The 14,882-nt window shown below is 44.6% G+C and overlaps 1 protein-coding gene across 3 annotated transcripts in view; it reads right to left on the minus strand.

Moving 5' to 3' along the window:
* Window positions 1-14,882, minus strand: part of FAM171A2 (family with sequence similarity 171 member A2) — a 96,047-nt gene that overhangs the window by 35,888 nt on the left and 45,277 nt on the right. For 2 of the 3 annotated variants that reach the window (XM_068262286.1, XM_068262284.1), the window contains exon 2: window positions 4,982-5,218. In XM_068262286.1, the coding sequence (XP_068118387.1) occupies window positions 4,982-5,218 (237 nt within the window). The remainder of the gene's footprint in view (window positions 1-4,981; window positions 5,219-14,882) is intronic. The other variant, XM_068262285.1, reaches the window with a different exon arrangement.

The following is a 14,882-nucleotide window of genomic DNA, read 5'->3' on the forward strand; positions in this document are numbered from 1 at the left end:
GTAATTACATTAGTAAAGACCAATGCAGCAAAGCTGGCACAGCACTGTCAGCCGCTCTCCCTCTCTGCATCCGTCTTTATACATGTACATTATTGGCTAGAGTGCACTGTCAGCAGTGAGTGCAGAAGTGGCAATACAAGTGGGCAATGGTATTTGGAGTGTATGGTCCGGTGACTCCGGTCTACTGCAAGGTCTGTCTTGCTAATGAAAGTGAACCCTTCAGACTAAAAATCTACTCAGCAGCACTGAAAAGGCCTGGTGTTTCTTTAACAGTTTCACAGCATCAGAACTTTGTTTTTATTACCTAGCCTAATATTAGCTGCACATAAGCTAAGCTCCACCCCATCAAAGAAATCTGCCCGGGCATTTTTCCCCTGATGCTGTGCAAAGCATGATGGGATTTCTGATATTGTGGTTCTCGTTGCTTAGTACGCGCAGCTGGGCGGGGTGATCAGCACACAGGACAGTTGGAACTGTGTCTCATGCTCCCTGTCACCTCCTTTCAACCAAAAAAGATGGCTGCCCTCAGGAAATCACAAACATTTGCCTGTTCTTTTAAAACAGTGTGGGTAAGAGATTATATTACATATCTATTTTAAATTAACATAACTAATGTAGCTTAATGACAGTAAAACTATCCTGCCAGTGGCTGTGTGCTGGCTTGAAATCAATGGAGTGGGTCCAGCTGTCAACACAAAGCTACCATCAGGATCCTTCCAATGTGTCCTAAAACAGCTGATCCAAAAATTGATCAAGGTACAATAGAGAGCTGGGAAAGTAAACTAGTGACAGCCTTTGTACTTCAAGGGGACCAGTCACAAATGACAATGTCTGAATTCTACCCCTCTTGACTGACCCTAATCTCTGTTCAAGACTGCAATCCACCTGCCTCACCCTCAGTTTGTGACCCGGGTACCCCTGCCTGACAACTATCTCAGCCTGCTCTTGGATTCTACATACTGAGGTGTCACCTATTCTCCTTGCCCCTAGTGTGGATAGCCCCCATGGGTGTGACCTGGTGGGCAATAAGCTTGTAAAGTCCACCAACCCTTCCTGGATGCACGGGTGAAGTGGTAACTTAAGACTCCGCACCCTAGAATGTTTGGGGAGGGGGGGGGGAGAATTCCGCATAGCAAAGCAGCCTAGGCTAAGCATCACTGGGAGGGTGGAGCTAAATCCAATATACAGCAGTATATAAATATAGGAAGTGTTTCTCATGCTGAAACCAGGATAATTCATGTAAAACTGGGTATCCTGAAAAATGTACTGCAGTGTTCTCCTCAGAATTTTTTTTTTCCAGCCGGGTGGCATGAAAAAGTAGCAGGGTGGTGAGCAAACGGGGGAACGCTGGGTCGTTGCAACACTGCTTACAGCATAGAAGGAAGATAAGGAGGTGAGCCGATGACAGCCGGGTGCTTACCAAAATTAGCTCGGCTAAAAGAGCCTGGTGAGAACACTGTACTGAATTCTACTATTTGTTGTTACAGTTCCTCTTCCCCTGACAGAAGAAGGAGGAGCCTCAGAAGGCTATTCCACAAGTGGAGTTAAGGAAGCTGGTAGTTGACTCAACCAGCAGGAGTCCCTGTATTAACTTGGGAAGACTTTAGCTTTTAAAATAGAGTTTATCAATTCAGGAGGAAACAACAGGAGTGCAGAGTATTCCGTCAACTGAATTGGTACTACTTCACTACAGCTTCCGTTCTCCCCGTATCTATGTTACTGACAGGTCCTCTTCAGGTCCATAACAGGCTGGGAGGTCTCTTACAGAGTACAAAATAGCTTTTATGACCACGGCCGCACCCAGAGACACACAGCTGTGATGTCCGCACAATAATTCCTGAGTACCCCACCAGAGAGGACAGGTGGCATAACAAGTTTCCCGAAACACAAACTGCAGTCATTCACTTCTACTCTGCCCAGAAGCCAGGGAAAGTTTTATTCCCATCAATTCAGGGCTATGCTAAAAAGGGTAAAAGTCAGGCCATCCTGACAAATTGTTTACCATTATTTCAGCCCTCAGTGTTTCTTCACCTTATGCATCTGAGCATTTTTCACCTCCCATTCATTTGCCAATAACTTTATCACTAATTATCACAATGAATTGATCTATAACTTATTTTTTCCTCCACCAATTAGGCTTTCTTTGGGTGGTACATTTTGCTAAGAATTGTTTTTTTCTAAATGCATTTTAACAGGAAAATTAAGAAAAAAATTGAAAAAAAATCATTATTTCTCAGGTTTTGGCCATTATAGCTTTAAAGTAATACATGCTACCATAATTTAACCACCCTGGCGTTCTATTAAGATCGCCAGGGCGGCTGCGGGTTTTTTTTTAATTAAAAAAAAACTATTTCATGCAGCCAACTGAAAGTTGGCTGCATGAAAGCCCACTAGATGGCGCTCCGGAGGCGTTCTTCTGATCGCCTCCGGCGGCCAAAAGTAACACAGAAGGCCGCAATGAGCGGCCTTCCGTGTTTTGCTTACTTCGTCGCCATGGCGGCGAGCGGAGTGATGTCATGGACGTCAGCCGACGTCCTGACGTCAGCCGCCTCCGATCCAGCCCTTAGCGCTGGCCGGAACTATTTGTTCCGGCTGCGCAGGGCTCAGGCGGCTGGGGGGACCCTCTTTCGCCGCTGCTCGCGGCGGATCGCCGCAGAGCGGCGGCGATCAGGCAGCACACGCGGCTGGCAAAGTGCCGGCTGCGTGTGCTGCTTTTTATTTCGTAAAAATCGGCCCAGCAGGGCCTGAGCGGCAGCCATCGGCGGGGATGGACGAGCTGAGCTCGTCCATACCGCTAAGATGGTTAAACCCTTGTATTTTACTTGCCCATTTGTCCCGGTTATTACACCGTTTAAATTATGTCCCTATCACAATGTATAGCGCGAATAGTTTATTTGGAAATAAAGGTGCATTTTTTCAGTTTTGCATCCATCACTATTTACAAGCTTCTAATTTAAAAAACATTAGTAATATAATCTCTTGCCATGCATATTAAAAATGTTTAGACCCTTAGGTAACTATTTATGTTTTAGTTTTTTTCACGTTTTCTAGTTAAAAAGTTTATTTGGGTATTTTTGGGGAGTGGGGGGTAAACAGTTAATTTTAAATGTAATTTATTGGGCCTGATTCACTATTCGGTGCTAACCTAGTTAGCACGCCCAAAGGCTTTGGGTGTGCTAACTAGGGTGCTAAGTACTTAGCACCTAGAAATGTGAATCAGCTCGCGCGCAAAGTCCCGCGCGCAAAACTTTCACTCGAAACGTCGCATCGCGGTGCGACTAAAACGGTGCACCTGATGCGAATATAAGGGCGAATTGGGTGTGACCTTAACGGCGCATAGTGCGATGATAAGGTCGCACTCAATGCGCCCTTATAGTCGCATCGGGTGTGCAGTTTTCAACGCACCGCAATGCGTCGTTGCACGCAAGGTTTTGCGCAGCGCGCATAGTCACTTTAGGCGTGAAGAGGGGCTTTTTACAAGCGTGCTAACAGTTAGCACCACTTTGTGAATCAAGCCCATTGTGTTTTATGTGAAAAAAATGTATGTACATGTAGTTTTACTATTTGGCCACAAGATGGCCACAGTTATTTTTTTGGGAATTTCATTCTGTAAGCAAGAGCAGGAAGTATAAGGAGGACGTGTTTTAGGTTTTTTTTTCTCAGAAAGACGCGGCTTCTCATAAGAAGCTGTTGGTCTTTCTACAGGGGACCTAGTTCAATGAATGGGAACAGTTCCGATTAATTGATCTCCGGGCTGATGGGAAGCAACACGGGAGCGCGTGGGTGCGCACGCGGGGGAGCAGTGATTGTCACATCCAAGCGGCTAAAATGGTAAACATAGGGCTGGGGGCCCGACACATTTTCTGGCATGATTTTTTATGATGATCAGAAGTGCTGTATAATCTTCTGCTGGCAATTGTACAGCATTTCCGATTTGTGGGGGGTCTTTTTTGTATGTGTGAGCGTAGCCTGTGAAATAAAATTTAAAATACTTAACAGGCTTGGGTTAATTTCCGTCTGCTTCTGGCGCGTAGCCCCGCCCCCGGCACAAGAAGTCATAGGTGCTTGTCTATCCTCAATAAGAGAAGGACCGATAAGCTCTTGTGATAGGGGATGAGGGGTTCATGCTGGACCCCAAGAGTCCTGGCAAGTAGTTTCATGCAGTAGGATCAGCCATACTATCCCAGGAAGAAACACACATATATAAGTAGATAAATACTTGATCTACTTACATAACATGTATTGTACTGTCCACGTTTTGATTTCAGTGAATTTTAGTAAATAAAGAGAAATCTGTTCCAGGCATTTTCCATCTCCATTGCCTTTGACTGAAGCTAATCCTGATGTCATTTCCTCCCTTACTCTTTTTTTTCTCCTAGAAACTGCACTGTCATATCTAGCTTGCTTTGTAAAATACATGTGAGCACAGTATACATCGTATTTCAGCAGTTTCTGCAACGAGGGTGAGATATAGTTCCCTCCTCAGCCTATCCAGAATAGAGCCAGGCTGAGATAAGATTCATTACTGCAGAAACATTTATGATTATATTGGAATGCTTGCAATGCAGACTGTATGTAGACTACATAATAAACACAAAGCAGTGGGTACATGAAATTGATTTTGTAGCGGACAATCCCGCTTTAAACTTTATTTAAACTGTAAAATTGCCCACAAAGTAACTGCAGCGCTTCTATTTTTTGCATTGGAGCGAATTCGCAACAGCCGATGTGAGTTCACCCTCAGTGACTAAACCGTGTAGGATTCTGGGGGATTTTCAGTGATCCCAAAGTGCAGTTGAAATCCCTCAAGTGGACCCCTAGCCTGAAGGTCAGTTTTGTGTGGACTAGCATCTTAGCAAGATTCGTCTGCCAAAAATCATCTTGGTTAGCACCAGATTGATCTATTTAATGTCATGACTCAGGAACTCAATGACACAAATGTAATGACCAGACACACATATACACATATGCCATGTCTCACAGTCCTTACGTGGGAGCCTGTCCACCCTCCAGGGCACAGAGTTGGTTACGAAGCCTCTCTTGCTGGCGGTGACAAGGACCCAGGTGCCCAATCTGTAGCTGATGCTCAGCACGGCCATCCCATCCTGGTCAGTGACGCCAGACGCCAGGCCACTCTGATTGCCGAATATCTCCACCACCGCCGAGGCCAAAGGGGAGAGATCCCCATTCTCAAAGACTTGGATTTTTATCTGGATTTCTGTAGGAGACATAAAAAAGGTCCATAAAAAAATGACAAGAAGCATGGTTCAAAAAGCAACAATTGTGTACTTTAGATAAGAAAAAAATATATATATAAAAAATAAGAAATTACTATAAATGCAAATTAAAAAAAACTATAACATGCAGTGCTCAACTTTCTCAGCTATAGAGGAGAGAGGCACTGAAGCTCAATAACGCACCTTTATTGCTTACAATCAGGAGCATGACAGCCGTTTCAAGTAGCTTCTGAGGAAGCAGGTAACTGCGAAACGGCTGTCAGCCTCCGTCCACCACGTTATTTGTACCCGACGGTATGCAATAAAGGTGCGTTATTGAGCTACAGTGCTACTCTCTTCTATTGCTGAGAAACGGGATCTATAGTCAAGTGTGCACAAATCCTTAACACCGCTACAGCCGCATGTCTAAACTGCCAGAAAGCCACCTTCTACTGCTAGTCTTTTTGCACTTCCTCAAGCAGTAATCAACTCTGGTTGTTTTTTTTTGTTTGTTTGTTTGTTTTTTTAATTCGATTTGACCAATCTGATCCAATTTTTTAGTTGATCAGAAGTTTTGTAGAAATTGCTCAATTTAACACGAGTGTGTTCAAGATTACCCCAATCTGGGTTGAAAAAAGCTGGTTGTTAGAACAACCTCTTGCATGGCAACCTATCACCCAATAATCAACTTTTGATCACTTTGCATTTTCCACTGTGACATTTATCACCATATTCCATCTCTGTGGATTTATCAATATCTCGTTTGATCATCATCCTTTGTTTAGCATTACAACCACCGCTGAACACCACATTACTACTTAGTACTACATTTACCACACTTTTAAAAACAAAACAGAGGACACCAAGAGCCCAATAGTGCAATATTGTCTGGTAAGCTCAATATATAATGTAAAGTCAAAGGTTCTTATACTCACAAAGGTGGGTTACCATCAGGTGACCACTTGACAGGCAGGTGGGGAGTATTAGTACCTGACCCCACTCAGGTATAAAAGTCGCTCTCTGTAGATAGGAAAATGGGGAAAGAACCCCTCCACCAGGGGTGGACTTAATCGTGCTGTAATATGTACGAACAGAGGCGCCAAGCAGAGTAAAACAGTGTTCTAAAAATGATAAAAAGAGGGAAGTCGAGGTGGACTTACCTCCCTCTGGTAGTGGACATATACTCAAATGCAGAGTAAAACATATACAATTTATTCACAGCTCCATAAAATCACAACGCGTTTCGCGGTGAACAGTCCCGCTTCATCAGGCAGTACAGGAGCATATAAAACTGGTTCAGGTCCATAAAGCGTGTGAGCGCCTCTGTTTGACACGCTATGTTATTTTCAAACTGCATACCATAACATACTCTGTCCATCTTTCCATTATACACATATATATATATATATATATATATATATATATATATATATATATATATATATATATATATATATATATATATATACACATACTCTCTCTGTCATAATTCCATCCTTTATTTTTATTTGTTTGTATGAACAACAAAAAAGTTTGGTATGTACTGAATAGATATATACAATGTATTCTGGTTGAATACAATTTGACAATCCATAACACACCAAACAAGTCTTGGTAAAGTTGCTCTGAATGTCTGAAACCGTAAAATTCTCACTTAATGAGTGCAACAACACAGCTACAGTCATCTCACCAGTAAGTTCCCATACATATTCTACAGTAGTCAAAAGACCACCCAACAATGGCAGCCCTGTTCTGCAGAGCGATTAGGACAAGCATGGCTGCATATGCATATACTGTGCGGACAACTGTGCTTTCCAGAGAACAAAGAGAGTCTAGAAAGAACGTATCTCTGCGGCGGGGTCCGTTAAAAATGGCGCCAGTTATCGTAGTTAAAAAACGGCGCCCCATAGAGAACCACTATCGCTAGTTATTTTTCGTTTTTGACAGCTAAAAAATGGCGCCGGCTTTAAAAACGATATTTATCATTTATATTTATATTTGTATTGCTCCCAAACGATATTTATCGTTTTAACCCCTGCTTTGCTGCCGTTTGGAAAATATCTGCCCGCCGGCTTTAATGTTTAATAGCAAAGCCCCCTTAAAAGCTAAAAACACCAAATTTGCAGGGAATGTTAAGAAGAATATTGTGAACAAGAGGAAAAAAAAAATCTTTCAAAAAGACCGTGGGAAAATTAAACGCCCGCCGACTTTAGCGGTTAATAGCAAAGCCCCTTTAAATGCCAGAAACACCAAATGTGTAGGGAATGTTAAGAAAAATAGTGGGAACACGAAGAAAAAAAAATTGTTCAAAAAGACCTTATAGTTTTTGAGAAAATCGATTTTAAATCTTCAAAGGAAATGTATCTATTTAAATCGCGTACTGACATTTCGTGGGAACTTTTTCCGCCGACTTTAGCAGTTAATAGCAAAGTCCCCTTAAATCCTAGCAACACCAAATTTGCAGGATATGTTAAAAAGATACTGGGAAACAATATTTTTTAAAAAAATTGAAAAATGTTATTTATTTTTTTTTTAAATTAAATTTTTTGGGTTATGTTCAGAGTGTGGGAAAAGTTTTGAAAAAAATGACGTGGGGTCCCCCCTCCCGAGCCTCTGTAACCCCTTGTCTCCCATGCAGGCTGGGATAGCCAGAATGCGGAGCCCCGGCCGACTGGGGCTTCGCACCCTGAGCTATACCAGCCCGCATGGTCCATGGTATGGGGGGGCTTCGGGGGGGGAGGGGCGGCCAAGCCTTCCCCTCCCCCCCGGAGCCCTTGTCCAATCCATGGACAAGGGGCTCTTCCCCACCTCCGGTGCCCCAGGAGGAGGTGGGGCGACGACTCCCTGGGGGGGGGGGGGGGTTCATGGTGGCATCTGGGAGTCCCCTTTAAGAAGGGGAACCCAGATGCCTGCCCCCCCTCCCAGGAGAAATGAGTATAGGGGTGCAGGAGTACCCCTTACCCATTTCCATAAAGGGTTAAATGAAATAAAAACACAACCACGAGAAAAGTCCTTTAATGTTCTAAATTAACCAGAAATACTTACCTGTACCTTTAAGAAAAAAATCCCACGTCAATTAGGTCCCACGACAGTATCCTCTATCTTGCGACCTTCTGTTACATGTTGATTGAAGATCTCCGCCGCCCCGACGCCACACACGCCGCCTCCGCCACCGCACTGCTTTTAGCTATACTTAGTATAGCTAAGAGCAAAAAGCATCTTTAAATTTTAGCTCCAATGGTCCCCATTGGTTCCTTAACAGACCAATGGGGATCAGGAGGATCCCCATTGGTCGATAAGGAACCAATGGGGAGCCTTGGAGCCAAAATTTAAAGATGCTTTTTGTTCTCAGCTATACTTAGTATAGCTGTGAGTTGCGTCTATGCATCTATACAGACGCATTAGCGCTAGCTGCCGCTGCCCTACTTGCCTCCCCCCACCTGTCACCCTCACCCATGCTGGCACCCATGGGTGCATTGGGTGCCAGCATGGGTGAGGGTAACAGGTGGGGGGAGGCAGGGAGGGCAGCGGCAGCTAGCGCTAATGCGTCTATATAGACGCATAGACGCAACTCTCAGCTATACTTAGTATAGCTGAGAGCAGTGCGGCGGAGGCGGCGTGGGTGGCGTCGGGGCGTCGGAGATCTTCAATCAACATGTATCAGAAGATCGCAAGATAGAGGATGCTGTCGTGGGACCTGATTGGCGTGGGATTTTTTTCTTAAAGGTACAGGTAAGTATTTCTGGTTAATTTAGAACATTAAAGGACTTTTCTCGTTGTTGTGTTTTTATTTCATTTAACCCTTTATGGAAATGGGTAAGGGGTACTTCTGCACCCCTATACTCATTTCTCCTGGGAGGGGGGGTGGGCATCTGGGGGACCCCTTTTTAAAGGGGACTCCCAGATGCCACCATGAACCCCCCCCCCCCCAGGAAATCGCGGCCTCCACCTCCACCGCCCATCGGAGGTGGAGAAGAGCCCCTTGTCCATGGATTGGACAAGGGGCTCCGGGGGGGGGAGGCTTGGCCGCCCCTCCCCCCCGGAGCCCCCCCATACCATGGACCATGCGGGCTGGTATAGCTCAGGGTGCGAAGCCCCAGTCCGCCGGGGCTCCGCATTCTGGCTATCCCAGCCTGCATGGGGGACAAGGGGTTACAGAGGCTCGGGAGGGGGGACCCCACGTCATTTTTTTTTTGAATTTGCTATCAATTTTTTTTTTTTAATGTTCAGAGTGGGGGAAATAAATTTTTAAAAAAAAACGACATGGGGTCCCCCCTCCCGAGCCTCTGTAACCCCTTGTCTCCCATGCAGGCTGGGATAGCCAGAATGCGGAGCCCCGGCCGACTGGGGCTTCGCACCCTGAGCTATACCAGCCCGCATGGTCCATGGTATGGGGGGGCTCCGGGGGGGGGGGGGGGGCGGCCAAGCCTCCCCCTCCCCCCCGGAGCCCCTTGTCCAATCCATGGACAAGGGGCTCTTCTCCACCTCCGATGGGCGGTGGAGGTGGAGGCCGCGATTTCCTGGGGGCGGGGTTCATGGTGGCATCTGGGAGTCCCCTTTAAAAAGGGGTCCCCCAGATGCCCACCCCCCCTCCCAGGAGAAATGAGTATAGGGGTGCAGAAGTACCCCTTACACATTTCCATAGAGGGTTAAATGAAATAAAAACGCAACAACGAGAAAAGTCCTTTAATGTTCTAAATTAACCAGAAATACTTACCTGTACCTTTAAGAAAAAAATCCCACGCCAATCAGGTCCCACGACAGCATCCTCTATCTTGCGATCTTCTGATACATGTTGATTGAAGATCTCCGCTGCCCCGACGCCACACACGCCGCCTCCGCCGCACTGCTCTCAGCTATACTAAGTATAGCTGAGAGTTGCGTCTATGCGTCTATATAGACGCATTAGCGCTAGCTGCCGCTGCCCTCCCTGCCTCCCCCCACCTGTCACCCTCACCCATGCTGGCACCCAATGCACCCATGGGTGCCAGCATGGGTGAGGGTGACAGGTGGGGGGAGGCGGGGAGGGCAGCGGCAGCTAGCGCTAATGCGTCTATATAGATGCATAGACGCAACTCTCAGCTATACTAAGTATAGCTGAGAACAAAAAGCATCTTTAAATTTTGGCTCCAAGGCTCTCCATTGGTTCCTTATCAACCAATGGGGATCCTCCTGATCCCCATTGGTCTGTTAAGGAACCAATGGGGACCATTGGAGCTAAAATTTAAAGATGCTTTTTGCTCTTAGCTATACTAAGTATAGCTGAGAGCAGTGCGGCGGGGGCGGCGTGTGTGGCGTCGGGGCAGCGGAGATCTTCAATCAAGATGTAACAGAAGGTCGCAAGATGGAGGATACTGTCGTGGGACCTAATTGACGTGGGATTTTTTTCTTAAAGGTACAGGTAAGTATTTCTGGTTAATTTAGAACATTAAAGGACTTTTCTCGTTGTTGCGTTTTTATTTCATTTAACCCTTTATGGAAATGGGTAAGGGGTACTCCTGCACCCCTATACTCATTTCTCCTGGGAGGGGGGGCAGGCATCTGGGTTCCCCTTCTTAAAGGGGACTCCCAGATGCCACCATGAACCCCCCCCCCCCAGGGAGTCGTCGCCCTCACCTCCTCCTGGGGCACCGGAGGTGGGGAAGAGCCCCTTGTCCATGGATTGGACAAGGGCTCCGGGGGGGAGGGGAAGGCTTGGCCGCCCCTCCCCCCCGAAGCCCCCCCATACCATGGACCATGCGGGCTGGTATAGCTCAGGGTGCGAAGCCCCAGTCGGCCGGGGCTCCGCATTCTGGCTATCCCAGCCTGCATGGGAGACAAGGGGTTACAGAGGCTCGGGAGGGGGGACCCCACGTCATTTTTTTCAAAACTTTTCCCACACTCTGAACATAACCCAAAAAATTTAATTTAAAAAAAAAAAAAATAAAATGTTTCAATTTTTTTTTTTAAATATTGTTTCCCAGTATCTTTTTAACATATCCTGCAAATTTGGTGTTGCTAGGATTTAAGGGGACTTTGCTATTAACTGCTAAAGTCGGCGGAAAAAGTTTCCACGGGAATGTCAGTACGCGATTTAAATGGATACATGCCCTTTGAAGATTTAAAATCGATTTTCTCAAAAACTATAAGGTCTTTTTGAACATTTTTTTTTCTTCGTGTTCCCACTATTTTTCTTAACATTCCCTACACATTTGGTGTTTCTGGCATTTAAAGGGGCTTTGCTATTAACCGCTAAAGTCGGCGGGCGTTTAATTTTCCCACGGTCAGAAGAAGAATATTCAAAATCGATTTTCTCAAAAACTATAAGGTCTTTTTGAAAGATTTTTTTTCCTCTTGTTCACAATATTCTTCTTAACATTCCCTGCAAATTTGGTGTTTTTAGCTTTTAAGGGGGCTTTGCTATTAAACATTAAAACCGGCGGGCAGATATTTTCCAAACGGCAGCAAAGCAGGGGTTAAAACGATAAATATCGTTCAGGCAGGAGAAAAAAAAAGTTTTAAAACGATAATTTTCGTTTTTAAAGGTCTGCACTATTTTAACCTTTAAAACCATAAATATCGTTTTAAACATATATCGGGCAGAAGGGGGCGCCATTATTTTGCCGGCGCCACTTTTCACTAGACGCTCTGCGGCTGATGCTTCTGTGCAGCCTGGTCAATGTGCCGGTATCTCCAGCAGACAAGGGGAACTCATAGAAATAACATGGCTTCTTCCAAGGCAATGGCCTCAACTCACTAAGCATTACTGTGTTCGGTAATGCTGAAAACAGCTGATTTTACCAATCACCTTCCCAAATTCCAATTTACTAAACCTATTACCGCACAGAAAATTAGAATTACCGGCTAGTGAGGTAAATTACCGACTTGTGCGATAAATACCTCAATAAATTGCAATTCACAAAGATTTACGTATTCGGTAAAATCGGGCAGAAAGCGTTGGATATTTTTCTCGAGCTCTGACCAGCTGATAACTCACTCTTTTTTCAATGCTCTCCCCCAGTGGCGTAGCTAAGGAGCTGTGGGCCCCACTGCAAGTTTTACATTGGGGGCCCCCCCAAGCACTCTGTACATAACACAATTGATAAGGCGCACCAAAATCTGCCAATGGCAACTACAGTGTCAGAGGGGCAAGAAGGGGATGGGGAGCAGTGTGTTACTGATTACCCCCAAGCACTCTATACATAGCAATCCCTGCCAATGGCAACTACAGTGTCAGAGGGGCAAGAAGGGGATGGGGAGCACTAATCAAAGTATCTGTAGAAGTGATTATAATGAGCATAGGACCAATAGAGAGCTAATACTGCAGTTGAGGGAGGGCCCTTTGGGGCCCCTCTGGCCCAAGGGCCCCGATGTGGTTGCAACCTCTACACCCTCTATTGCTACACCCCTGCTCTCTCCATGCAGTAACATTGACAGACACCCAATAGGGAGAGCCAGGAAGCCAATAGGGAAAGCCACACAGCCCTGCTTCTCATCCTGATTTGGTCCGACACCCTGGAAGGCGGGTCTTCACTGTAGCAGAACAGGGGAAATAACTTTTTATGCGGCTTGTCTGCATCCCTTTAGATGTGAAAATCTGTATACTGTTGTACAGAAGAGCTCCCCCTGCAGCACATCTAAAGGGATCCAAAAGAAAGAGGAAATGATGGGCATCAACTGCATAAAAAGACCCTTTATTGTGGTGGGTAGACACAGTGGTTACGGCAGTGGGGGGAGGACAAAGATGTCTGACAGCTGTTTCGCAGAGATAAACCCTGCTTCTTCAGAGAAGTCTCTGAAGAAGCAGGGTTTATCTCTGCGAAACAGCTGTCAGACATCTTTGTCCTCCCCCCACTGCCGTAACCACTGTGTCTACCCACCACAATAAAGGGTCTTTTTATGCAGTTGATGCCCATCATTTCCTCTTTCTTTTGGACTGCAATTGACTGTATCTGGAGCACACTGCAGGTAAGACCATTTGTGGGTTAATCCTCCCTGCTGCATTTTTTGGTGCCAGTGCTTTTTTCCTCTCCAATTTTACATCTAAAGGGATGGCAGGATGCAGTGGACAGAAAACCCTGACTTATGCACACAGCTTCCTGCCTGACCGCTGCCCTGCTCCACAGCTAGTGAGTGAGTCTTCCTGAGCACGGCTTAGTGAATTGAAGCATGTTTATTCAGTAAATTACCAAACTTCTACCTCATGCGGAAAATTTTTAGTGAAAAAAAAAAAATCTTTAGGAAAAAAAATAAATTAAAAATTAAAATACCTAATGTGGTATTTTACCAAATGAAATGATTTTTACCGAACTGCCTTTGTTAATGGAGTCTGAAGTGAATTGAGCCATGTGGGATGATCAATGAGTTGCAAATCCTTCCAAAATTACGCAAATTTGTATGCAAATCTATGCAGTTTGAAAATGGACCAATCAGGTCCATTTTCAGGCTGCATATATTTGCATAAAAATTTGCAAACATTTGCATCAACTCGGAAGAGTTTGCATATCTGTGATCATCCCTAGTGACTAGCCTGTCCACAACTAGAATTTTACTATACTAATCCTTCCCTGTACTGAGTAAAATTATTTAAAATAAACACATGAGGTAACTTCAAATGAACATTACATAGTTACCTTGTCATCAGTTCCTCTCAGAAGCTCACCATTTTCATCTGACAATAATCCCTTCCAGTTCTGACAATATTTTGTCAGAACTGAAATATATCAGTTGCTGTCAGTTATATATCAGTTGCTGTCAGTTACAGCTGAGAGGAGAACTGATGTGTCCATGTTTCCCTATGGCTCAAGTGGGTGATATTACAGTATAACAGTGTGCTGACCAGAAAGCTGTTATGGGGTAATGGCCATTTTCAAAATGGAGGACGGAGAATTCCCTTGATCACAGTGGACAAACAGGACGCAGGAGAGGAAAAAGAGATTGAGGAGCAGACTACACAGGAGGTAAGTATGACTTGTGTATGGTTATTTTGACTTTTAATTTTCAGTTCAGGTTTTCTTTAATATCTGTGTCTGAAGTGAATTGAGGCATGTGGTGACTAGCCTGTCCACAACTAGCCTTTTACTATATTAATCCTGAACATCTGGGAGGCAGATGTTATTGAAGAGACACAAGCGAAAAAAAATATATGATATAATGAATTGGTTGTGTACTATGAATAATTACTAGAAGATTAGCAGCAAAGAAAATATTCTCATATTTTTATTTTCAGGTATATAGTGTTTTCTAACATTGCATCATTCTATAATATGTGCAGATTACACAACACTCTGCATTCAAAATGATTCTTTCAGAGCAGTCTGTGAACTAATGACCTCTCCTCTGGCAGAGAAAAAGTAAATAGTCAAGGAACAGTTGAGATAATAAAAGTAAGATAACAGCCCTCTCCATGACTTTGAAAGTCGTAGAGCTTAATGGCTTGTTTGCATAGAGATAACAACTGGAGTTTCTTAAAGAGAATCTGTATTGTTAAAATCGCACAAAAGTAAACATACCAGTGCGTTAGGGGACATCTCCTATTACCCTCTGTCACAATTTCGCCGCTCCCCGCCGCATTAAAAGTGGTTAAAAACAGTTTTAAAAAGTTTGTTTATAAACAAACAAAATGGCCACCAAAACAGGAAGTATGTTGATGTACAGTATGTCCACACATAGAAAATACATCCATAC

This window comes from Hyperolius riggenbachi, chromosome 12 (genome assembly GCF_040937935.1).
Source record: "Hyperolius riggenbachi isolate aHypRig1 chromosome 12, aHypRig1.pri, whole genome shotgun sequence".
NCBI lineage: Eukaryota > Metazoa > Chordata > Amphibia > Anura > Hyperoliidae > Hyperolius > Hyperolius riggenbachi.